The sequence below is a fragment of the Lacerta agilis genome, chromosome 17 (genome assembly GCF_009819535.1).
Source record: "Lacerta agilis isolate rLacAgi1 chromosome 17, rLacAgi1.pri, whole genome shotgun sequence".
Lineage (NCBI taxonomy): Eukaryota > Metazoa > Chordata > Lepidosauria > Squamata > Lacertidae > Lacerta > Lacerta agilis.
In genome coordinates, this window is record NC_046328.1 from 15,067,721 (window position 1) to 15,094,126 (window position 26,406).

The 26,406-nt window shown below is 45.5% G+C and overlaps 2 protein-coding genes across 2 annotated transcripts in view; one reads left to right on the plus strand and one right to left on the minus strand.

Moving 5' to 3' along the window:
• Positions 1-5,498, plus strand: part of SPPL3 (signal peptide peptidase like 3) — a 40,838-nt gene extending 35,340 nt beyond the window's left edge. The window contains exons 8-11 of the mRNA XM_033174576.1: positions 553-716; positions 971-1,170; positions 2,242-2,351; positions 3,612-5,498. Of these exons, the coding sequence (XP_033030467.1) occupies positions 553-716; positions 971-1,170; positions 2,242-2,351; positions 3,612-3,683 (546 nt within the window). The 3' untranslated portion in view covers positions 3,684-5,498. The remainder of the gene's footprint in view (positions 1-552; positions 717-970; positions 1,171-2,241; positions 2,352-3,611) is intronic.
• A 6,390-nt stretch (positions 5,499-11,888) lies between these two features.
• On the minus strand, positions 11,889-24,527 carry ACADS (acyl-CoA dehydrogenase short chain). Its single transcript, XM_033174878.1, has 10 exons — positions 24,432-24,527; positions 22,158-22,321; positions 20,628-20,777; positions 19,158-19,269; positions 17,661-17,812; positions 16,122-16,292; positions 14,033-14,170; positions 12,969-13,064; positions 12,684-12,740; positions 11,889-12,327 (listed from the first exon to the last, which is right to left on the minus strand). Exons 1-10 carry the CDS (start codon positions 24,478-24,480, stop codon positions 12,175-12,177), a joined length of 1,242 nt encoding a protein of 413 aa, XP_033030769.1. The 5' UTR covers positions 24,481-24,527; the 3' UTR covers positions 11,889-12,174.
• Positions 24,528-26,406: the final 1,879 nt, after the last annotated feature.

A 26,406-nucleotide genomic window follows, 5' to 3' on the forward strand; every position in this document is an offset into this window, starting at 1 on the left:
ATGGAAGTCTATTGGGGAAAATAAGGAATTGGGAATTAAGAACATGGTGGCATAAGTTCTTTTGTAAGAGCGTATGGATTTATGTATGTATGTTTTTTGTTATTATTTTATCATTTTTGTTAATTTCTTGTGTGTGTTTATAAAGTAAGAAAACTAATAAAAACATATTAAAAATAAATAAATGGCACAATTTGTTGGTGCCCCCAAAGGGCAGGGGTTGTTTCTCACCTGTGTGGGTGGTATCGAAAGGTCCCTGTTGAGCCAGCAAACATGAGTGTCCTTGTGGGTGTGGCCACTGCTGCAATCTTGCATCTCCTATGGATGCAGGTGGGCTTCTGTCTCTTAAGGAACATAATGCTATCATGTATATCAGCCCCTCAGACTAATCAAAAGGGTTAGTGCCATGTCACTGGGAACTGTATCATTTCATCTACTTGCTTTACTTACTGGTCTCCTGACTCACAAGTTCTCTTGATCCTAGGCTGGATAATGAGAGATGCATAGCTTTTGAGGTGCTCAAAAATAGCTTTTGTGTCCGCCCCCCCCCCCCAGGTCTTCTTTTCCGCCTACATCTTCAATAGCAATGTTATGGTGAAAGTGGCCACACAACCAGCTGATAATCCGCTTGATGTTTTATCACGGAAGCTCCACCTTGGACCAAATGTAGGTCGAGATGTCCCCCGCTTGTCACTGCCTGGCAAACTTGTATTTCCAAGGTAGGAGTCACCTTTTTGCCTCACATCCTTTACTGAGGCTTCTTTACATTTTGCTCTTGGGAAATTGTCTTGTGGTAGATATGCTGTTTTAAGAAGAACCCAAGAAGCTTTGGGGCCACAATTAGGAAAGTGGTTTCCTTTTTGCTTGCACCTTAACTTGAGGGTCTGTGTGCTGATGGTTGGTCAGAGAAGAAAGGTTTGTGGTGTGGGGAGGGGAGCTGGCTCCCGAGTTAACCTAGCTCCTTGTTTTCCAGTTCCACAGGCAGCCACTTCTCCATGCTGGGAATTGGAGACATTGTGATGCCTGGCCTCCTTCTCTGCTTTGTCCTGCGCTATGATAACTACAAGAAGCAAGCCAACAGCGATTCCTGTGGTGCTGCAGGACCAGGGAACATCTCTGGCCGCATGCAGAAAGTCTCCTATTTTCACTGCACACTCATTGGATACTTCGTAGGTAAGGGTGAGGGACGTGTGCAGAAGTTGATGTGGTGTGTGCAGTCTGGATGGATCTCTCCCCCCCCCCCAACTTTAAAGTTTGATGTATCTTGCAGTTGTGTGCCAGATGCTTTAAACTGCAATGTTTTTCCTAAAGATTAGAAGGTGCTCACGCAGACATCTTGGTTTGGAGCACATTGGTTTTATTTGCCAAAAGCGAGTAGACAAAGTTGCTGTTTGTAAACCTTAACTGAAGAGTGATAGAAGAGAAAGCTTTAAAAGTGTGCTATAGGATAAGTTTCTGGGATTGAGGGAAAGAGCAACAGTTGCACTTTGGGATGTGCTAAAGTTGTGTTTCCAAAAGAGTGAAAAACAAGAGGACAGAAGTCTTCCATTGGCAGTGACTGTTAAAGAATTGGAATGGTTAAATTGCAAGATTTTAAATTTCATTGGGAACTATTTTGTAAACGTGAGCTCCATTTATAGACTTCTGGAACAGGAATTAAAGCAAAAAAAAATTTAATGTAAAGAAGTTGTCTTGGTTACATGCAGGATTTTGATGTTTTTTAAAAAAACTTTCCAACAAAGGGTATCTTAAAATCTAGATTCTGAAAGCAAAATACCGAGAATAGCCATGCAAGTTTGATGTGTTGACTGCTTGCAAAGTATGTGTACAAAACATGTGTTTGGTGGGATTTGCAAAGAGGAAATTGGTTTTGGAGTGCAGAGGGCAATTAAAGGAAGGAGCAAAAGAGCTCAGAGGCAAACTGGTAGCAAGGCCTTCTGTCTCTTTGCAAGCCTGCCACAGAGATCATTTCTGTGCTTTGAAGTTTTTCCTCGCTACCATGAGATTAGAAGCCATTTGCTCTGGAAAGTTAAAGCAGAGGCTTATTATTAAAAAGCTGTTAATAGAACTTTAGTTCAAGAAGCTGTTCACTTGACCTTGGTGCAGTTTGCATTCTGGAATCATCCTGCCATGATACACAGTGTCTCTCTGTCAAGAGACAACAAGCAAGCAAATATATCATCTAAGAGAGAAAGGTGTCCACCTGGGTGCTCTCATGTCATCTTGTCTTTTCTTATATTGCAGGCCTCTTAACTGCGACGGTTGCTTCTCGCATCCACCGGGCAGCTCAGCCCGCCCTCCTCTACTTGGTACCCTTCACCTTATTGCCACTCCTCACTATGGCCTATTTAAAGGTGAGAGGAGTGTTGGGAGTCAAGTCTGTGGGAATCTCCTTGGGCACATCAGTGATGTACTGTCTAGCCCCCTCCCTTCCCCAGCATCTGCTGTGCTATTGCAAGGCCCATCCTTTTGAATTGTTGTGCACAGCCACTGAAAGCAGCAAAAAAAGAAGTTATTTTTGTTAGGATATATGCATCCTACAACATACTACCAATATATACAGACATCCCCCCCCCCACATGTGCTTGACTTGGGCGCAACTGCATATAGGGCAACTCCACGAAATAAATAAATAAATAAATAAATAAATAAATAAATAAATAAATATCAGTTAAAACCTGGAAATGGTGGGAGAGAGCTGGAAAGTCCTTGTGACTCGCAAGGAGACCCTCCCCAGAGCCTGAAGAGGTTTTAAAGGCAGGAAAAAAATTGTGGGCTCCAAAATAGTGCAAGGGAGCCTTCGCTGCTGCCAGGCTAGCCCTCTCAACAGCTGTTGGGCGGGAAGCTGTAATGTGGCGGGCTCAGTCCTGTTCCCTGTCCGTTCTGGTGATCTGGAGGCAAAGATACAGTAAAGGTTGCTTTTTGTTATGTAGGGTTCCAAAGAGCTCTGAACTTTTTTGTTGTAAAAGAAGATGAAATTGCCCTAGTCCCCCCGCCCTGACAAGGTTCCCCACTTAACTTTCGCTTATGCGCATGGGGGTCTGGAATGTAATCCCTGCGTAAGTGGGGAGTTGCCTGTACAACAACAACAAACAACAACAACAACAACAACTCTAAACAAATACAATAAAATAAATACCTGAAAGTCAGCATAAAAGCTAACTTAGCAGGTATTAAAGTTCACAGATGTCTGGTAATGAAATGATGTCAAGATGGGTGCTAGGGGAGCATTCCCTGAGTTGGGTGATGCCACTACCTGTTGCTGCCTGCCCTACCTCCAGCTGGTGCATCCAAAGAGGGCCTCTGCTGTATCAACCTGGGCTGCCAGAGGGCACTTGATACCATGGAAGCACTGCAGACCTGGCCCTTCCTTGTGGGCTGGGGCTGATGGGAGTTGTAGCCCCAAACATCCGGAGGGCGCTATGCTGGATCCCCCTGGCTTAAATGTTACAGAGCGAAATAGTCACCGTCCAGCTTCACTTTCTGAATTCCGCCATCCTTGAGCCCCTTGCCCCAAAAGGGAGCCTTAGCAGCCTGTTATAATATGGGTGCAGGAGCAGCCCCTTTGAACTCTGTACACACTCAGTTGCTCACTCTTCTGTCCCTTTCCTTAGGGAGATCTGCGTCGCATGTGGTCTGAACCATTCCACTCCAAGACAAGCAGCTCACGTTTCCTGGAGGTATGATGGAACGGATGGAAAGTGACCGGAACTTCTGCCTGGTCCTTTTTTTGTGGCTCACAGCTTGGTTGTCCGTCCCTGTGGCTGGGCTGGTACTCAGGAGAGAACTACCAGTTTGTGGAACTTGTACAAATGGACTTGCTTTCTGGGAAAAGGAGGAAAGAGCAAAGGCGTTTTGGTGGTGGTGGTGGTCGGGGGAGTGGGGGCTTCTCCCCTCCCTGCTTGGAACTGGAGACAGTTTGCCATGGCAGCCGCCTCTCTCTTCTTCCTTCCTCTCCTCCTCCTCCTTACGGATTAGTGCTAGGCCATCCGGTGTTCCTCAGGGGAGAAGGAGGAGGAGGCAGACTGACAGACACTTTCTGGTGAAAACGGCATAGAGTCTTTGAGGAACTTGCGAACACTAAGAGGAGACAAATGGTCACTGCGCTTGGAGTTTCTTGGGAAACCCTACAAGTACTTTGGGACCAGTTTTCTGTTGGATTCCGGTTTCAGAGAGAACTGAGACAGAGGTTTTCTGTCGCTATAATCTTTTTTTCCCCCCGTTCAAATTTATTAAATATGTTCTGTGGTGTGAGGTGACTTATTAAATCCACAGACATTTGAGTGACTTCTTGCAGTACACGATATAAAGACTTTGTTGTAAACAAGTTACATTTCCACCCAGATGTCATGTTGCAGTGAACAAGGGCACGACTTTTATACACACACAAAACGCATACACAGAAACACACACACATGCAATGGGAAAACTTGCTAGGATCATGCTTTGTAGCTGACAGGGGCTTGCTGTAATTTTTAGCATGTAGAGCAGTTTACTCTGGGCTTTCTTGTATATGGATCTGCAAATATGCTGCTGTCTTTCCCCCTTCCCTCCATGAGTGAAGTTTCAGTTAAAAAAAAACACCAGTGTAGTATTTTGTACTTAGTGTGCTCCTGGATTTTAGGGGATTCTTTGATTTTTCAATCAATGTAGCAGACTTAGGGGAGGGAGAAAGCTGAAGCCCTTGACCCCCCCCCCCGCCGAACCCCTATTTTTGTTTGTGGGTTTGTTTTTTACAACTTAATCCATTACAGGTTTTCAGTAGCTCCCCTCTTGACCCCGTGCATGTATTATAGCAGCTGTTGTCTCTGTGCGTTCTGATCATAGTAATGTATGACTTGTAAATACATTTTTTCTATTTTCTATTTTTTGTAATTTTTTTTGCATTGTTTGATTAGTGTGCTGTATTTCCCCCCATTCCCTTACGTTTAAAAAAAAAGGGAGAGAGAAAGAGAAAGAGAGAATCCTGTCCTCTGCTGTTGTGATTGGTCAAAGTTTGTGATGACTGCTTTGTACCTGGGAGTCTCTTAAAACGTGGACTTTTCTAAACAAATCGTCCTGGCTATGTTATTTTTAACTGTTTCAAAGGTTCCTAAGATGAACTTACCTTTCCTGTCAAAAATGAAAGTTTCCTTTCTGCCCACTGGTTTAAAAGACCTGCCCCTGTAATGTTAGCTTAGCCCTGATTCTGGGAATTCCTGGCATTAGGTGGTGGTTTTAAGACCCTTCTTGTCCTAGACCAGATTAGGAAATCATTTTACTGAATATTTTCTCCCCTTCCCCCCTTTTCTTGCTGCTTCCTCAATTCTTTCTGGGGAGGGCTGTGTCTTCATGTCCTGTGAGAGCTTTCCAGGAGCATCTGGCTTGGCTTTCTTGGGAAACAGGATACTGGGTGCACTTTTGGCCTGATCCAGCCGGGCTGGTCTTATGCTTTATGAATTAGAAGCTGCCTTGAGGGAGGAAACAGGACCAGAAGATAATAAATAATTATGGAAACCACATATTTTTATTTGTTTATTTACCACATTTATATCTTACCTTTTCTTCTATCGTGGAGCTCAGGGCAGCAAATGTGGGATTCTGAGGTGGTCTTCTCCTTGCTCCACCCATGCATTGACTGAGACCTGCTGAGTTCTTTTCATTTGCCCTCATACCATGCTGAGGACAAGCAAAATCTTGGAAGAAAATGCTTAAATGAAATGCTGTTTCACCCCCATCTGTCGCTGCCTTTTTTTTACGTGTCAAAGGGAGTAGTATGAGCTGAAAAGTTGGGATTGGTTGGGTCATTCCTAAATGATTTAGGGAACAGCTGCATACAATTCTTGCAAACGACTCCACACGGAATTAACTAAGCCCTGCTTTATCCTAAAGTTCTTTTGTCAAGAACAGTTCTTGACCATCCTTGTAGACACTAGGATTATTATTATTATTTAAGATGCATTGTTTCAGGAGACATGCTGAGGAACCTCATTTGAACAGATCACAGTGTAAAGTTATTTTGCAAAGCCACAAATATTTAAAATAACTTTCATGTTGGTTTGTTCAGCCGGCAGAGCAGGAGACTTGGCTTGCAAAAAAGGAGGGCTGTGTTCAAAAGTTTCATTTGTGGGGACTGGCAAGGTCCATTTATATGCCACAATACCGAACACCCATTCTGTTTGGTCACCTGCAGAGAGGTAAGATTTTTATTAAAGGAACAGAACATCACAGTTGTGTGTGAAGAGCACCCATTTCCTACATTCTGCTGGGAGTTCTGTATCCTAAACATTCCTTTTAATTTATTCTAACATGTGCTTGCTTTGCATAACTTGCGCACCCCTAAGCCAAAGTACCTAGACTTTGGAAGTGAGAGCCGTGAGCCAGCTGTTCTCAGATTTGGGTATGTGAAAGACAATACTAGGTTGGAGGTCTGGCAGTGGGATGAGGGGGCAGGACAAAGGGGCATTGAAGGCCCCTCTAAATGAATGTGAATGTTTTATCAATATGGCCAAACAGCCAACATACCCCCTCCAAATGGTGGAACTTTTATTGATTGCTGTACTAATGATTACAAATTGTTACTTGCAGTTGTGAAGGATATATTTGTAATTTTTAAAATGAAAAGCTCTGGTCATCATTAACTTTTTCAGACAGCATCATATCACAGTTCATCCTCAGCTTAGCATCCTAGTTGTCAGTATGAATTAACTGTTTGTTGCTTAAATGTATATACCAAACGATCAGTGCTCCTGCGAGGATGAGCTTTTCTAGTGAATTTAGAATTGGTGCAAGATGCATGTGTTTTGAGTCAAGTAGTGAAGGCACCAGTGGGGCCCACCCAAGAAGATAGTAATTTGCTGTGGCCCTCCTGCCCTGTTCCTCCACTAGCTGCATGTGTCAAGCACACTTCAGAGCATGCAGGAAGCAGGTCTGGCCACCTTCGGTAGAAGCAGCCTTCAGTATCTAAGACAAGCCTGCTGCGTCAGGCCAAAGGGGATCCATCTAGCCCAGCATCCTGTTCTCACAGTGACCAACCGGATGTCTGTTGGAAACCTCCAGGCAGGATTCCTGCACAAAAACACTCTCCCTTCTTCCGGTTTCCAGCAACTGGTATTCAGAAGCATTGCTGCTTCCAACTGTGCCATTGAGAGCTGCTTCCATCATGGCTAGGTGCCATTGAGAGCCCTCTCCTCCATGGATTTGTCTTATTTTTTCAAAGACATCAGGGTTGGTGGCCTTCATTATAACCCAGATTACGTGCAGTGCAAACTGGTGGAAAGGCTCACCATGCCATGTAAATCTTACTTTAAAACTCAGCAATTACAAATTGGATTATATAGCAGTGGAATCTGACTCTGTCATGGTACAGTAATTAATGCCCCACCATCATCCATAGTGCCTATTAATTTGCTGCCTGTAGTTCTCTAAAGTTTCCTAAAACCAACTGTGTGGAAATTATACGTAATTGAGGCATTGATTCTCAAGGCCCGGTTTACCCAGAATTCTTTTTAAAAAACGTTTTGTAATAACCAGCTCTTAGCACATAAGGAGGCGAAACACTGTACAATAGGATGCGCTGATGGGTTAAATAACAGCCCTTACTTAAGACAGGTAGCATGTTCTGCTTTGACTTTCCACTGCAGGAGGAAGGTGTGATTTTATAGTTGATGTTCCACAACCTGCAACATTACGTACCTGCTGTGCATTTATGATCACTTAAAACTCCCGTTTGGTTTAACTGGGTTTAAGCTAGTTCGGTAAGAGACAGATTCATTTATTCCACTACTAGCGATACTTCAAATAGGGCTTACGTAGATTCCTTTGCATTCTCTTTCTGTCCTGAACAGCTGTAACATCACCCTGTTATGGGCCCTCCTGCTGAGGGGGACAGTGGTCTGCTGTATGCTCATGGCTGGTGGAACTGAAGCAGGAAGCTCCCTGATTCACAGCAGTCTTTGGAGCCATTTTGCCACACAAGCTATCACGATGCCAACTTCACCATGATCAATTTGCCCAGTATCCTGGCTATCTTTGCAAAGCAGGTTTTCCTGTGGAAGTGGCAGCTGTTAATCCCACTGTTGTGTAATTTGGGTTTGGGCCAGGAGGCGTTGGCCAGGGTAGTGCCTGCCCAACCTCATTGTATTGTGTTGGCAAGTCTAGGGATTTACTCAGCAGTCCTGTGCAGTTCCCGAAGCCCTTTGCTTGCTTCACTGGCACCGCCTTGGGGAATTAAGGGCACACAGTGCTGTTGAAATGTCTTTTGCTGAAAACATATTCAACTGCCGTGTCGCCTCCCTTGTGCTCTCCTCAGATCTCTTCCAGAAGGTCGGAGGAACAGACCACATTTAGTGGGTGTTCACATGGAGAGGGGGGGAACATTCAATATTGCAACAATAAATCTTTACGCGGTTAGGTTGAGAGTAGTGGCACAAAGTTGGATTCGATCCCTAGCGAGTGCCATGAATTCTACTGTTACTGCAGCAGCATTGTATTGAATTGGAAAGGGTGGTGAAGTATTCAGTCTGCAGTGGACAAAAAATGGCTTTGGATTTTTGTTGTTGCCTCCTTTGTCTGCAGCATGTTGCTTAGCAATGTGTTGGGCTGGGGGGTTGGCGCAGCATCTGGAAGTTAAAATTCTTGAACTGATGAGGATGTTTGTCCATCCTCATCATCATTATTTATTAATTAAATTTGTATGCTGCCCTTCATCTGAAGATTACAGGGTGGTTCACAACAAAAACACAAGATACCTAATAAAACAAAAGCGAAACAAAACAAAACAATAACACCCCTCCCACAGACACATTTAAAAGGTCGTAGAATGTTAATCAGCCAAACACCTAGGGGAAGAGAAAGGTTTTGCCTGGTGCCTAATGATATGTAATGAAGGCACCAGTTGAACCTCCTTGGGGAGAGTATTCCCCAAAAGCAGCTAACACACAAAAAGGCCTATTCCAGTGTTTCAACCCTTCAAACCTCCAGTGGGGGGGGGGGGAGGAAACATGTAGAAGGGCCTCAGATGATGGTTGCAGAGTCTGGATCAGTTCATATGGGGAGAGGTGGTCTATGAGGTATTGAGGTCCTGAGCTGTATAAAGCTTTATAGGTCAAAACCAGGGGTAGGCAACCTAAGGCTCATGGGCCACAAGCGGCCCATGGGGGTCATTTAACCAGCCCATGATCTGCTCCCGAACTGAGCTGCCCGCTCGGCGAGTCCCCGTGCGCTGTGCTAAACCGGCGCAGCGCGGCACGGGGACTCACTTCCACGGTGCCAGAAGTGCGTCTACGCAGATGCCGGAAATTGCATTTGCACAGCCGCAGTTGCTGGAAATCGCAGGCACGTGTGCTCAGGTGCACGTGCAATCCAACCCACGGAAGGATCTCCGCTGGAGTGAACCAGCCCACGTGAAGTAAACCTTGCTGACCCCTGGTCAAAACCATAGAATAGCGCAGAATAGCATTAGCTTTATTTGCTGCTGCATCACACTGTTGACTCATGTTAAACTTGTGGTCTACTAAGAACCCCTAGATCCCTTTCACAGTAATAATGGCAAGCCAGGTGTCCCCCCCCCCATCTAATATTTGTGCATCTGGTTATTCTTGCCTAGGTGTAGAGCCTTGTCCCCATTTAAATTCATCCTGTTCGTTTGGGTCCAGTTTTCCAATCAGTTAAGGTAATCTTGAATCCAGATTCTGTCATGATTATCTCCCCATGGGCTTGGAGCTTGCAGAGGCTGGTGTTTGAAAGTAAAACCGTGCAGCTGAAGAGCACTGAGGGTTGGTGGTAAACTGGGGGAGAAATGTCTCCCAACAGTTTTTGAGGAGCAAATACTGTCAGAAATCTCTTGACATGGCCCACAAAGGTTATACAGTATTAGGAAAGCAGTAGCTGTAAATTGCCCAGGATTGCCATACCTCAAAGACTGCCTCTCTTCACATGAACCGATCCCAGCCCTGCGTTCTTCTTCTGAAGCCCTTCTTTGTGTGCAACCTCCACAAGAGGTCTGGAGGGTGGCAACATGAGAGCGGGCCTTTTCTGCAGTGGCTCCCCGTTTGTGAAATGCTCTCCCTAAAGAGGTTTGCCTGACACCTTCATTATATATCTTGTGAAAATGTTCTTCAACCAGGTCTTTGGATGATTAACATTGTGTTTGGTGGGGGTGTTGTTTTTGTTCTATTTATTTGTGCTTTTACTTGTGTTTTGATGAAGGGCGGTATAAAAAATAAAAATAAATGGACAGGTTGCTTGCTGCGTAGTTCCCAGGAAAGAGGCAAGGGCTTCACTTACCACAAACTGAGCTGCCGATCAGGCAAGCTTGATAAAATGCTGAATAAGTTACGCTGGTTGCTAATTGCCCTCTTTAAATTTAGAAAAACTTGTTGGGTTAAGTTTTTTTGTTTGTTTTTTTAAATTAAAACTGGGAGCCCAAGTTGCCTTGTGAGCACAATGCACTCTGCCGGAAGCCATATCTTTCATTCATACTTTAGATGAGGCCATGCAGATTAATGTCCCAAGTAAACAAGAAAGCAGCTTTGGGATTTTTCTCAGGCATCAAATTAAAAATGTTTATGGCCTTTCTTGGTTATTGTGGGGCGTGAGTGTCCCCAGAGGAGTGTTTCTGGTGTGGAGGAAGTAGGATTTGCATACAGAACAGGGATGGCCACTTCTACCCTGGCTTCTTACTGCAAGTGGTGTGGAGAGTACTATGTTCCCACTAAGAACTTGTTCTGCTGCTTCAGACCAAAGGGCTACCAAGTCCAGAACAGTTTCCATTGTAACCAGCAAGGTATTTTCATAAAACAGGTTAGAAAGCTGACTTCTCTTCTCAGTTGTTTAGTACTAAAATCCTATAGTAAGAGGTAGAGTGCCTCTGCTGCTTGAAGTTTGTTCTATTTAGTTATCATACTGAATAGCCACGACACCTCGTCCTGTATGTACAATGTTGTATTGCAATAATTGTTATCCATGGTAGAAAAGGTGGAAATCGACCACAGATGGCTGTGTGTAATTCTAAACTTTTTTAAAAAAAGAAAAAGAAATTGGGCAAGGAAGTGGGGTTTGGTTGTATTTTTAGAGTGGAATAAGTGGCCTGCATCATGAATCTCCTTGCCCAACTGAAGAACAGCCATTAGCTGAGAGAGCATTTGCTATAGCAGTACTCTTAATTGCTCTTAACTGCTTTGATCGAATCATAGAATTGTAGAGTCGGAAAGGACCCCGAGGATCATCTAGCCCAACCCCTCGCAATGGAGGAATATGCAGCTGTCCCAAACGGGGATTGAACCTGCAACTTTGGCATTATCAACACTGTGCTCTACACAACATCCAGGCTGAGATGTGGAAAGCTTTGCATAGTCCAAGGTTGGTCTCTTTCTCCCTCTGCAAGCGAGAGCCCACATAGTGGAGACCCCAGCAGAAGGAACGCTGGCAAGATTCCTTATTGTATGTGAGAAAAAGATGCACAGGCACCTCAGTTTCTTTCCCAAACAGAATAAGGAGGCTCCCTTTCACCAACCAGCAGGACATTTCCTAAGTACCCAGAGCAGCTGTGACTTTTATCAGTTGCCACAAACATGAACATAATCTTCCATTTATTGCCTATGGTCCACAGCAATAATTATTATGCTTCCAGATTATTTTTTATTATATTTGTATACTACCCTATACCCACAGGCCTCAGTGGGTATTTTTAGTGGGTGCCCATGCCTGCACCCTACTAACATATTAAGGGCAGTATCTGATGCTGGAGAAGAGTTTTCATTTATCCTTTTATTCACACAACAGTTCTGCACTCCTGATCTCCACTGCAGAAGCTGCAGACAGAGGTAGTTTAAAGAAACATCACACAAATGAATGTCCATTAAACGCAACCTGAGGCTGTAGTGCAAATTGGGGTGAGGAGAGAAATCAAACCCTTGGTAGTGCAATTTATTCATTTTGTGTATGTATATATATCTCTTTATCTAAGGCACCTTAAAGGCAGAGGACACTTTTGCTGTATGAGACTCTCCTCTCTGGCTTACTATTCAACTCTCACAGTGAATGCTGTGGCATGCAGCAACTGGTGGCCCGAGTCTCCTACTCTGGCAAAATGGGGCTCTGTGTTGGCTTGTAACCAGACCCAGGGTCTACCATCTCTAATCACATGTGCATCTCTGCAAGAAGGTAGGAGGCACTGAAACACAGATCTTCTCCCCCTCAGCCTCGATAAGCTTTCAGCAGCTGCCCTGCAATGACCAGCCTCTGTATCTCGCTAGTTCCCTCGTAGATCTCTGTAATCCGAGCATCCCGGTAGTGGCGCTCCGCCGGCATCTCTGTAACGTAGCCCATCCCTCCCAGGATCTGGATCGCCTGAAATAAAAAAGCACCCCAAGTGCGTCGGCATTGGATGCTGTGGCTGCAGCACGACAACAGAGATGAAAAATTGGGAGGGATGCACTTACATCCAGGAGATAGAAAGGAAGCATGCATGCCACTAGCTCCCCCTACTGCATGCTCTGTTCATTTGCCACAGTCACACAAGAGCCTCACACACCTACAGGGACTCCTTTGTGGCCACAATGACTGAACGTTCCAAGGAGAGAGATTCCGGCGGTGTCTCTTGCTCCATGTAAGCCAGCAGCGTGCCAGCTGTACGGAAGGGGAGAGCTTCTCCCTCGGTGCTCATGAGCATGAAGAGGCACAGCTGACCTCAAGAGAAGGCTTACCTGGTGGGAAATTGAAGTTGCAGCCTCGGAAGCAGACAGCTTTGCCATCGCAGCTTCCTGTTTGGAGAAGAGGAGAGAAAAGTGCTACAGTGCAGGCAAACCTACCCCCACAGCCCTGAGTGGTGGTGAGGAGAGTCACTTAGCACACCAGCTCACAATGCAAAACAGGGTGGGGTAGGGGATTTTCTATAGCCCAGGGAACGTTTTTTTATTTATTTTTGCCTTTGCACACATTTCTAGGGTGCCTGCAACCTGTCCGTTACCTGTGGAGACAAGCACTATTACCTTTGTGTAGGGCTTTCCGTTGTCCTTCAACATGGCGGCTCTCCATGTCAGCAGGCGGGCGCTCTCGAGGGCCAGTGCCATGTCAGCCAGCTTGAACTACAGACACAAAACACCATGGTTGGTTGAATAACTCGGGTGGCCCTAGATATTCTGCACCAGCCTTCCCCAAGCCAGTGCTGTCCACATGTTTTGAACTACAACTCCCGTTTGGGGCTGTGGTGGCTGGGGCTGATGGGAGCTGCAGTTCAAAACATCGAAAGGCAAGGCTGGTCTGCATGCAACAAATCAAAATGAACACAGCAAGTACTTAACAGAAGCTCAACCACAATCCAGTTTCTGAATAAAGCAGAGCATACGCCTTGTCTCACTAATTTTGAATGTCTTGCAGGAACATCAAGTGGAAGACTAAGAAATCAATCTCATGTGGAACCATACACGGGATGATGGCTCTTTGAATGACCTCCCCCATGTCCTTGTGCCCCATGTTAATTATAGCAGGAAGGTTGTGCCCTCTGGGCTGGTCCTGGTCAAGGAAACCATTTCACTTTTAAGATATTGATGTCCCCAAAGTAATCAAGTTGTGCAACAAGTACAAAATGAATTCCAGCTCTTCTGTTTTGACATGTTTCTCTAAAACAGGGTGCAAACCTGCAGCCCATCAGCTGCTGCTGAACTACAACTCCCACGCTGCCCAGAGCTGATGGGAGTGCTAACAACAACAACAAACATTTCTGTATCAGCCTTCATCCAAAGATCACAGGGAGGTTTACAATATAAAAACAGAAAAATACATAACACAGTAACAAACGAAAACAAATCCCCACCCCCAGTTTAAAATGCCAAAGATGGTTTAATTAGCCAAAGGCCTGGGAGAAGAGAAATGTTTTTGCTCAGCACCTAAATATATGTAACGAAGGCACCAGGCAAGCCTTCCTGATCTAGTTCAGCAAAAACAGTGGGGCTGCAGGTTAGCCTCCCTGATTATTATTATTTTTTAAAAGTATTGATGAGTCCTGGAACTACAAAGAGAATAGCCCCTGTACGAGAGAGATATATCTGTGTACCTGAATGGCCTGCAGCTTAGTAATGGGGGAGCCAAAAGCCACCCTTTTCTCAGAGTAATCCACAGCACAATCGAGAGCTGCCTGGGCTATTCCTAATGCCTGAGATGCAATTCCAATCCTCCCAGAGTCCAGGGTTTGCTGAATGGAAGATGGAAAGACAAGAAAAAAATGAGTTTGTGCACTACAACCAGCCACATCAGAAAAAGCCGACTTTAACTGAAGACAATCTTAAGACTATGGAATGACTGGGCACACTGTGCAAAGCCCAGCATCCAGTAAATACAGGCAGCTGTTAGTGAAGCATGGAGTGGGGCAGTTTTGCTACTACCTCCAGATGAGCCACAATGAAGAGACGCACACAGTACAAATCTAAATTGTCTTACACTATTTTAAAACTATCCTGGCTTTGCCAGAAGATTCCTGGGAACTGCAGTTTGGCAAGGATGTTTAGAGAAGTCCAGTTTTCACAATCCCTGCGGTGGAAGCAGCATTAAACCAGTGTAAGTAGATTATGGCTTCAGGCTTTGCTGTCTCAAGACTGATCCACCTGCCCTTATCTCCTATCTATGACAAGAGACTAATCTCAAGGCCTGCCTTTCTTTCTTTCCATTACTATTATTTATGATATGAACCACTTTGGGAAGCAAGAACTGTCTTAAATGGGGGGTTAAAAAACCACAGTGCAGCTCTTGGGTTTCCCCAGAACTACAAACCTTTTGGAAGGGATACATACTGGAGGACCTCCTCTCCCACCACCTCCCACTGCTTTAATCTTTGCCTGTAGAAACCCCCAAGTTCAGTCCCTTGACAGCATGGCCAGGTAGAGCCAAGGAAGGAAAAAAAAAAACATCCCTAAATCCCCTGGAGAGCTGTTGCCAATCACTGCTAACAGTAATGAGCTGGATGGACCAATGGTCTCAATATAAGGATGCTTAATAAGGATACAAGATGCCTTTGCTGGATTAGGCCAATGGCGCATATAGTCTAGCATTCTCTTCTCACAGTGGCCAACTGGATGCCCCAATTGAAAGTCCTCAAGTAAAGGTAAAGGACCCCTGGACGGTTAAGGGTTGCGGCACTCATCTCACTATCAGGCCAAGAGAGCCGACGTTTGTCCACAGACAGCTTTCTGGGTCATGTGGCCAGCAGGACTAAACCGCTTCTGGCACAATAGGACACTATGACGGAAGCCAGAGCGCACGGAAACACCGTTTACTTTTCCGCCACAGCGGTACCTATTTATCTACTTGCACTGGTGTGCTTTCGAACTGCTAGGTTGGCAGGAGCTGGGACAGAGCAACAGGAGCTCACCCCGTCAAGTGGATTCGAACCACCGACCCTCCGATCAACAAGCCCAAGAGGCTCAGTGGTTTAGACCACAGCGCCACCCGCAATCCCATGCCCAAGCACAAAAGCCCTCTTCCGTCCTGTGGTTTCCAGCAAGTGGCATTCAAAAGCGTTGTCGTCTCCAGCTGTGGAGGTGAAACACAGCTAACATGACAAATGGCTCTTAGCCAACCTCCTTTAAAGTCATCCACTTTATTGTCCCTCGCTGCCTCTTGTGGGAGTGAGTTCCAGAGTTTAATTCCCTAAGTGGAGTAGGTGGGCCCCCTGCTCCCTCAGCCAGGGGATACACATTATTATTTAGCACGTTTTATATACCACTTACTCACAAAATTGTATGAAACATTTGTTAAAAATGGCAATGAAAAACACTAGGCGTAATAAAAAATTAGCAAAAACAGAAAATCAAAATTAAAAAACCACAGTTGTTCTCATAGACATAGGCTAGTTCCTACATACACTTGGGCAATGCCTACCTATCCAGGCAAGCAAGAGGCATTTATTAGAGTTCATGGACAGGCAGTGAGAGGGGTGCATTGTCTGGACACAAGTCCTCCCCCACCACACACTTTAAAGGAAAACCCCTACATAGTGATCAGCCGAATTCCTGAAAGTCTGAGAACAGGGCATGGAGGGGAGGAAGAGGGCGCGAAAGCCAGAACTGCCACCCTTTGTGTTTCCAGTGCAGGCAGACGGTGCTGCTTAACCCCATTCCCTCCCCTCACCGTTAAAAGAGTTTACTCACCATGGCAATCTTGAAGCCCATCCCCTGCTCCCCCAGGAGGTTGGCCTTGGGGATACGGCAGTCCTCGAAGATCAGGTTGGCGGTTGAGGAGGCTCGGATCCCCAGCTTGTCTTCCTTCTTTCCCAGGGACAGGCCAGGGGTTGGCATGGGGACGAGGAAGGCGCTGATGCCCTGCGCGACAAGACAGAAAAACTTTCGCGGTTGCTCACGCAGAAGGAGGTCTGCTGGCATGACCGGTGGTCCACCAGTGGCTTGACAAGTCTCTCCTGCCTGCCTGAGCTGGGATCCCTGGCAGGCTATTTATGTATTGCATTGCATTGCATTGATATTCCACTTTTTCTCCAAAGAGCTCAAGGCAGCTCTGAATCCCCACAATAACCATGCGAGATTATCAAGGTTGAGAGAGAGTGACCCAGTGAGCTTCATGGCCATGTGGGGATTTGGATCCTAGTCTCACAGATCCTAGTCCAACCACTTTAACCACTATACCACCTGGCTGGCTATAAACCAACCACCCCCAACCTGATGCCCTACAGGTATTGTGGACTACCTGTACAACTCCCATTAGCTTCACCCAGCATGGGAGCCATACTCTTATGGGAGTCATAAGTTCAATGCATCTAGACCAGGGGTCCCCAAACTAAGGCCCGGGGGCAGGATGCAGCCTAATCGCCTTCTCAATCCGGCCCGCGGACGGTCCAGGAATTACATAAGTAGAATGTGTCCTTTTATTTAAAATGCATCTCTGGGTTATTTGTGGGGCCTGCCTGGTATTTTTACATGAGTAGAATGTCCTTTTATTTAAAATGCATCTCTGGGTTATTTGTGGGGCATAGGAATTCGTTCATTTCCCCCCCCCCCCCAAAAAAAAATATAGTCCGGCCCCCCACAAGGTCTGAGGGACAGTGGACCGGCCCCCTGCTGAAAAAGTTTGCTGACTCCTGATCTAGACCAGCGATGTCCAACCAATCAACCATGACTAACAGGTTGATCCCCGGGTAACTGCGGTCGATCGCAGGATCCTTTCCTTATCGATTGCGGGATTAAAAGCAATGTACAATGAATGTTTCCACCTCCTGCCCCCCCTCACTCTGTCCCTATGTAGCATCAAAAGGGTGATCTTTTATACTGGCGTCCCCCTCTCCTCTAAAAGCTCAACCACTCTGGTTCGCCCGCCCCCGAAAAAAAGCCCAACAACTTTGGCCTTTCCCCCCTTCCAAAACCCACCCACCCCCACACGCTCCTCCTCCCTCCAATGACAATGGGTAGATCACTGCCACTTTTTTTTTTATACTGGGAGTAGATCCTGGGAGTTGGACGTGCCTGATCTAGACCATCTATCCCATTTCAGCTTCTGCTGGGCAGAGCAGGGAATAAATGCCAGCAGCGCTGTCAAAAGCTTCTAGGTCCCTCTTACATCACTGGGAAAGGCTGCATTTAAAAACAAACCAACACACCCATGGGAGCCCCTTTATGTGGGTACCTGGCTCAGCCCCAGCTTTCCTTGTTGTGAAGACTGACCCTAAAGGCTGCACTCACCTTATGCTTCAGAGACTTGTCTGTGGTGGCAAGGACCACCGTTGCAGAGGCGTCCCAGGCGTTGGTGATCCAGGCTTTGGTGCCGTTCAGGACCCACTCGTCCCCAACCAGCTGTGCAACCGTTGAAGCAGCTCCGGCATCGCTGCCATTGCCTTAGCAAGGGAAAACCAAAAGGGTTTCTGGCCCAAAGACCTGGTGCTGCTCCCTCTCCGAGAGGAGACTGTGAAAACTCAAGTCTTGACTCAGCAGAGGAGTCCCATCTCCTTGTGCCACCCCCACCCTCCAGCTGTATTTCAGTTGCAGACTAAGCACGCCCACCCCTCTCCGCCAGACCAAACTTCCTGGCTGCTGTTGGTAAGAATAAGCAACCACCCTGAGCTAGAGACACCACCAGTTGTTGTTTTTCGTGTGTGTCCCTCCCTCCTTGACCATTGGCTATGCTGGTTGAGATTGACGGGAGTCACTAGTTCAACCACCTCTGGGGGACCCATGACTGGCACGACTAAAAGTCATAACACAAGCTCCTTAATGCTCCACATGCCTAGGGAATGGATAACAACTTGCGGGAAACAGAATGAATGCAAAATATGCTCATTTGTGGTTCCCATATCGTTCCATAGATGCACACTAAGCTTTACCTCCTCTAGGTTATTCCAGTTACAATAATTTTGTAAGATTCTCCTATTACACGCAGAACAGTCAGTCCAGACCTGCCAATGGATTTATATTTTTGCAATGTTCTTTTAGATAAACTAAAAGAACACTTCCCACTCTCTATTAAATTTTTCATCGGTAACGTCTCGGAACCTTGCTGATAATCTGGCTAGCTCTGCATATTACCGCATCTTATTTTGCCAGTCTGATTTGGATGGGATAGCGTCTCCTTTCCATACAACCACTAACTATGGAACGAATAGTTAGATACACTAACTATGTATCTGAAGAAGTGTGCATGCACACGAAAGCTCATACCAAGAACAAACTTAGTTGGTCTCTAAGGTGCTACTGGAAGGAATTTTTTAATTTTTAATTTTGTTTTGACTATGGCAGACCAACACAGCTACCTACCTGTATATGGAACGAATGTTTGTTTATATGATCTTTTTCTGTTGATTACATATGTTACATAGGTTTTTTTTAAACCAATAAAGCATTATTATTATTGTTATTTTAAAAGCAAAATATGCTCATTTGTGTAATGTATGGAGGACACAGATTCTAGATTAAGAGCATCAGAGTAGCTCTGCAGGGCATGAGGGCAGCGGAACTCTCGCCACTTGATTCCCAACAACTGGTATCAGAGGGATCCATTGCCTCTGAGAGTGGAGGCAGAATATAGGCAGTAGCTGCTGATAGCCTCCTCCTCCATGAATTGGTCTCACCCTCTTTTAAATCCATCCAAGCTGGTGGCCATCACTCCCTCTTATGGGAAGCTCTCTGAGTATAGAGTAATTTCTTTTTAAGGACCCCAGGGTATTACCTGTGTGCCCAACTTACCTGGTTCACTTAGGGCAAAGCATCCTATTTTGTCCCCATTGGTAAAAGGTGAAATCCACTTGTGTTTCTGCTCTTCAGACCCAAACTTCAAAATCGGTCCTAAATAGAGGGACTAAATGGGGAGGGGAGGTAAGACAAGTTACACTGATTTAAACACCGCCCTGACCAGAATCCCAAGCAACCAGCTCCACCCCTCAGAAGAATTATTCAGGGGGGAGGGGGGAGGGAGAGATGACACGCTGGAGGAGGCTGCGTTGAACAGATCCTGGAGGCCTTAATATTATTACAATTTTAAAAACTTTTTATTAAGTGGCACAACAAACATAACAAAGCTTAGCAGAAGAATACTACAAAAAAAGAATACTACAAAAATCTAGACCACAAACAACTAAATGAAACTAGAAACAAAACAAAAAACCCAAGAGTTTTCTATGCAGAAAACATTCTAATAAATGCAGAGGTACTGTATTTTAACTGATAAAGAAAACAAACCTCAAACAAATCTATACTGGAGTACACCCTAGGGAATTTCCTTTCATTGCCTAAAATATTAGTCAAACCAATAAGGCTCCACCAGCCTTTTGCAAATACGTCTCTGCATTTTATTTCTCTAACTGTCCTTAGTCTACATGTATGTTTCTCGTCTAGAGCTACCTGCTGAACCCTTGCGTTTTGTGCTGTTAAATTAGCTCCTTTCAGATCCTCCTAAAAAGTGGCGAGTGTCATATGTGCAGGAACCAAAAAGTATCCCATGAAGGGGTTTAATATCTCAAGTCCATATTATCATCAGCAAATAAATTTAGTAGAGCAAGTGGGCAGGTTCTTCCTAACAGACTGCCACGTAAGTCTGTCCATTTCATTGAATACTTGGAACACTGATTACCCTGACACATGTCTGTTAGATGTGTTTATAGCTATCCCTTTCACTACATTCCTGTCAACAAGTTGCTGAAACATTCCTATAAAGATATGATAACTTTACCAGGGTAAGGTACCACTTTTGCATGAACTTCAACCATCAGGCACTCCAACTGTGCCGGCTGGTCAGTGCAGGAACAACTGTTTAGAAATTTGTGCCTCAATTTTGATGGTTTTCCTCTTCCCTCCCTGTCCATTTTGCCTTGTGTGCCATGTTTTTTTAGACTGTAAGCCTGCCAGGCCAGAGATTGCCTTGTTTTGATTGTATCTAAGCCACCACATGAGAAGAGAAGACTCCCTGGAAAAGACCCTGATGTTGGGAAAGATTGAGGGCACAAGGAGAAGGGGACGACAGAGATGGTTGGACAGTGTTCTCAAAGCTACTAACATGAGTTTGACCAAACTGCAGGAGACAGTGGAAGACAGGAGTGCCTGGTGTGCTCTGGTCCATGGGGTCACGAAGTCGGACACGACTAAACAGCAACAAGCCACTCACTCTTAGATACAATGAATGAATGCTAATCAAAGTTAACATCTGTGGGAATCTCTTACATTATTGACACTCATGATCACACCAGTAGATGCACAGCCTCGGCTGATTTCCTCAACAGCGATGGAATAGGCTAAGTAATCAAGACCAGCTCCTCCATACTTCTCAGGTACGTCCATTGCAAAAAGTCCAAGGCTACCCATTTTCTTGACCTGTAAGTGGGGAAGGTGGGGATGAAATGATGATGTAAAGCTGATTAGCGCCAGTGGCAGAAACAACCCAGCTGAAAGCCGAATTAAAGCAATTCCACACTGGATTACGCTTGCCCTTGTCAGTCATCCAGCAGCAGCCATAACTTCTTCCCTCCGTAGCAGAACCATAGCAATTACTTAATTACATCACAGCACATACTGCCAGGAGAAAGCGTACCACATGTCGTGCAATTCATTCTTTTATTTACATTAAACTGCTCTTTGAAAGAACGTTTGTGCAAAGCTGCCTTACCAATAAAATCTAAGGAGTGTGAAGCCAGTGCAATGCAAAACAAGGTAATTTGTGAGCTAGCAGCTAGGATGGGCATGGCTTCTGTTTCTGAGGACAGAAAAACTGTGGTTATGTGAGAGAAAGCACAATTCAGTTTTGTGAATCTCTGCTTTCATTTTATTTTTTACTCATGTCATAAAATTTACAAACCACTTGGTTTACGAAAAAAAAGGTGTTTCAATGTGTGTGTGTGTGTGTGTGTGTGGAGGGGGAGGTGTTTGTTTTTAAATAAATCAAAATTCCTAGCCCTCATGGTAGAGAAAACATGCTTGAAAGCATATGATCAAGCTAGCATCTTAGAAGCCAGGAGGATAGTAGAATAAGCAGGCAAGAGGAATGGGTTCAGTGCAACAGAGTGTTCATGTGCTCAGGTCCTGCTTGTAGCATTTAGTTGGTCACTATGAAAACAGGCAGGATGCAGGACTACATGAGCCCCTTTTGGCCTGATCCAACAGCCAGGCTTTTCTTACGTTCTTAGAATCAAAGAGGCAAATTTGGGCATAACAACGTAAACAGCCTGCATGATACAGGTTGCAGAATTCAGCTTTTCTGGGCGCAGAATTCTGGTTCTAATTTTAAGCAAACAGAGTACAGTCAAACCTTGGATTCCAAACACCTCCGTTTTGGAAAGTTTCGGCTCCCAAACACTGAAAACTTGGAAATAAATGCTCCGAACATTTTTTGGAAGCCGAACGCCCGACGCGGCTTCTGCTTGAGTGCAGGAAGCTCCTGCAACCAATCGGAAGCTGCGTCTCAGTTGTCGAACATTTCGGAAGCAGAACGTGCTTCCGGAACGGATTATGTTTGACAACCAAGGTTTGAATGTAATTAAGTGGATATGAGCCAATGGATTAAGAGTTTGTGCCTGACTTGGGCATTGCTGAGATCAAGCTAAACACCCCGATGGTCAAGGAGACCAGGCATTAGGTCTCAGTCTCAACATGGATGCTCTTCTCAGGGACAAACTTGCTGGATTGTGACAGGGCTTTAGGGTCATTCAGAATATCAGACGGGGGCTTGTGTTACCTGGAGATGAGTCACATACATACCTGCTCTGCAGGGAAGCGATGCTCCTTGTCCAGCTGAGCAGCAATGGGGGCCAGCTCCTTTTCAGCAAAGTCCCGGCATGTTTGGCGAAGCATCTGGTGAGTTTCCGGCAATTCTACCGTCTGGTATACTGTGTGCAGCCTTCGCAAACATTGAAAAGTCCAAGCTGCAAATGGAAAAGCATGAAGAGCCCTTTCAGTCTGGCCCAGAAGACTTAAGAGCTGTGCTGCTAAACAGGACACCCTGTTGGGGACGGGCCATAGCTCGGTGGTAGAAGGTTCAGGGTTCAATGTACAGCCCTGCCTGAAACCCTGGAGAGCTGTTGCCAGTCAGGGTGAACAATACTGAGCTAGATAGACCAATGGTATAAGGCAATCTCCTGCAATCCTACTTGGGAATGAATGAAGCTCTACATGCTTGGCATGCAGAAGGTCCCTTACAGCATCACTAGGTATAATAATAATAATAATAATAATAATTTGTTTTATTGTTTATACTCTGCCCATCTGGCTGGGAATGTCTGAAAGCCTGGAGAGCTGTTGCGTCAGTATAGACAATACTGAGTTCTATGTTCCAATGTTCTGGCTCTGTCTATGTTCTGGTCTCTGCAAAGGGGCAAAAAGGAAAAAGAGACATCTCTAGCAAAAGGGTCTGTAAGGTTTCTTACAGCACCAGCTGCTGAGTGAGCAGAAGAATTAGTCAGGCTAGGCTAGGCTGAAGATCTGCCCCTGTCCCTTTCCACTGGGGAGGTCAGGGTTAAAGTCCTCAGTGCACAAAACGGAGGGCGGGGGGGAGAGAAAGGCAGAAAGGCAAAGAGCCACTTGACCACTGTGACACTAGCTCCTAAAACTCAAGCACCCAGAAGCTGCTTTGAACCTGCACACCCAGGACCCCGCCTCAGGGTCTTTTCATTTTACAGCACGCAATGCAGAGAAGACAAGTCGTACGGTCCAACTTTACAGCAGGGGCAAAAGTTTATCTGCCTATAAAAGACACCCGGCTTGTAAAGAACAGAAGAGGAATTGCAGGGAGATGAATTGCAATCTGAGAGGGAGCAGCAAAACGGCAGACGCCCACGGGCTCCTGGCCAACTGAGCGGAAAGGTGAAAGGAGCCATACCCCTCCCTCCGCAGCCCCCTTGCTAGAGGTGAGAAAGCAAGCAAGGCCTCAAAGCCTCCATTTTCCTGGCTGGCCCTGCCAAGTCCGCCGTCTGGTGCACTCGCTTATTAGCACCCTACATTAGAAACATGTCTTCCGCACATTGAACAACACTTACCATCCCCTTGCATGCAGAGGGTCCCAAACTAAATCCCCAGCAGCATCTCCAGGGAGGGCTGGGAGAGGCTCCCTGACAATACTGAGCTAGATGGACCAGTAAGGTAGCAGCTTCCTTGTTACTATTTAAACCAGGTCTTTATCCAGAACAATGAGGACTAGAATCTTACTGTACAGTATTTAGAGCAGAAGGGCTGTAGCTTCTTCACTCAAACATGCATTTGGTGACTCCTAATTTATTTAAAACTACATATTCGTTATGGTGGCAGTGATGGGGGATGCAAACCCCACTTGGCTAAGGTTGTGACCTGGTAGTCCCACTCAGTTGAAGACCAATGGCTTTTAGGGGTGCTGGCCCCAAACCATTTATGGCCACTGAGGTTCTAAGGCAGCATCTTGGGCTAAGTTTGGAAATGCACAGGTGGGGCTGATAGCACATCATTGGCGTTTATAGACAAGCATTTGCTCAGCTACAGTTTGCACCAGGAAAGGTTTCCAAATAGTCTTCAAAGGCAGGCAGGCCCATGATAGTAACCTATATTTTTATACATAGAGAGAGGGAGAGGGCTTGCCAACTGAGATCCAAAGGGCCACTGAGTCCGGGTGCAGCTTCTGGATATTTGCAATCTGGGCATGAAGGTGGCTGTGGTTTGCATCCGGTATTATTTTGAGATAGACTGCCCCTGTCCATGGAGGGTCCTTTGAGCTATCCCACAGTGGCATGTGAAGAGTCCCAGGCAGGGGTGTGTGGAAGAAGCCTCCAGAAAGGGAGCCGCTCCTTAGATTCCCTCCCCCACTCCCAACTGCTGCTGCCCCTCACGAAGTAAAGAAGTCTTCCCCAGTATTTTGCTCCCGCTCATCTAACACCCCGCCCCCGTTTCCATCCCTTCTTGGTACGTGCCAGTCCCCGTCCGTAAAAGCCGTGCGGCTCCCGGCGTGTACCAAGGGGAGCGCTCAAAAGTTGCGGGGGGAGACAATTAAACTTGTTCGCCTCTGTTTACCTCCAATGCCGCCTCTGCGCCGTGCGAGTAAAGCCGTCACCGCCGCCATGCTGGGCCCAGGAATGGACCGCCCTGCCTTGCTGCCCTTCCTGCGTGCCTCACTAGGCTCCGCCTCCTTATTAGCATTAATGAGTTCCCAGCCCCTCCCCCAATTTCTTTCTCTTTTTTAACCATTGAAAGATTTTTCATTTTTTTGGAAGGTTTTTTTTAAAAAAAACAAACAAACACAAACCACTTTTCAGCACTTTGCACCGGGTCGGTTAAATTATTTTTTTCTCAATGGAAAAAAATGCCTACCTATTGCATTTTTAAATGTTTTAAAAGCTAATCCCGCCCCGCCCCCCCCGAACGGGATGAGAAAGAAACTGAAGGGTCTGGGCCTGTCATGTTGGTTTTAATCATGCTTAAAAACCCATTAAGTAGATGAAAGTTTTAATGTTTATTAGTCTATAGTTTTTACCTTTTCAAAAGTCTTTAAATTACTGATATTTTTTTCTTACCGATAATTCCTTTTCCTAAACCACTTTTGAGTTATTTTCACTATCAAGCGGTGTATAACTTTTATGAAATAATGAGATGCGTTTTATTTGGGGTTATTTCAAATGTTACATTTTATGCAACCACACACCGAGGAGGATTTTATTCTTGGAAAGCACTAACAGATGTTTATTTTAAAACTGATTGCAAGGAAGCAAGATACTAACAAACCCAAGCACATGTACGCAAGGTTCACCTGGTGCTAAAAGGTATGTATCAAATGCGCCAGGCGAGCCTCTCTGGGGAGAGCATTCCACAGAAGGGAGAATATGAATCTTGACATTCCAGAATTCATCATGAAGATCATACAATCCGTGATAAATCTCTCTTATTGACAGATGCAGGCGATAAACAAGTGATGGCTTCTCCTGTGGTGCAATGCACCTGGCAATTAACCAGAACATTGCTGGTTTGAGCCCACCCGGGGCTTAATTGCAGGGGGTTTAACTAGAATACCCTCGGGGTCCCTTCTAACTCTATGATTCTATTGCTACATGCTCTACTTGGTCACTTCCCAGAGCCATCTGGCTGGTTTTGTGTCAGGAAGAGCCCCCTGGGCCAGATGGAGCTTCAACCAATGCAGTTTTTATGTCCCCATGAAATCATGCTAATTCATGTTGTTGGCAAAACCACGTTATGTTTGGATGCTGGAACCTAGAGGGCCTCTGAAATGCTGCTCCTATTCTAGTCAAGAAACAGCCCCCACCATAACCTCAACCAAGAATTAAAGCAAAATAAAAAATTCCTTCCAGTAGCACCTTAGAGACCAACTAAGTTTGATCTTGGTATGAACTTTCGTGTGCATGCACACTTCTTCATGAAAGCTCATGCCAAGAACAAACTTAGTTGGTCTCTAAGGTGCTACTGGAAGGAATTTTTTATTTTTTATTTTGTTTTCACTATGGCAGACCAACACGGCTACCTGCCTGTAACAAGAATTAAAGGACACTGATGAGCCCCTATCTCCTGCCTAGCCTCTTTTCAACAGCTAGCACCTATTTTAAGGTGATCTGGACCTTTTTATTACCCACTTGTATTTTCAGGGTTCTCAGATTTCCAGGTTCACAATATGCAAGACCTGCTGGCTCACCACCCACCCAGCTCCCAGCACTAAGGTCACGCAACAAATAAGGCAACAGCGGCTGTGTATTGTTGGTTTGTGTTTTTTTTTTTTGCTTTTTTGTTTTTAATTACTATTGCTTTCAACAAAGTAACATTTTATACAAACGAGTCAGCTAGTATACTGTAGGTTTAGGAGACACACAAGATGACAACAGCATGACGACGGTTCAATGTGGTGATAATGATGGTCACACAGACTTCTTGGGACACTCCTGTCACCCTCTATGGAAAAATACCTTGACAGAAAAATATAACGTCCGTGATCTCTTTTCTGGAATTCACAAGTTTAAAAGGAACAACCCGCCACTCTCCAAAC

Bases quoted from the DNA above. Each gene is read 5' to 3' on its own strand.
- ACADS (XM_033174878.1), bottom strand. From the start codon at position 24,480: ATGGCGGCGGTGACGGCTTTACTCGCACGGCGCAGAGGCGGCATTGGA. The intron at 12,741-12,968 runs GTAATAGTGCTT...TTCTCCAAACAG, and splicing joins ACGGAAAGCCCTACACAAAG to GAAGCTGCGATGGCAAAGCT. The intron at 12,328-12,683 runs GTAAGCCTTCTC...TTTTTATTTCAG, and splicing joins CAACTTCAATTTCCCACCAG to GCGATCCAGATCCTGGGAGG.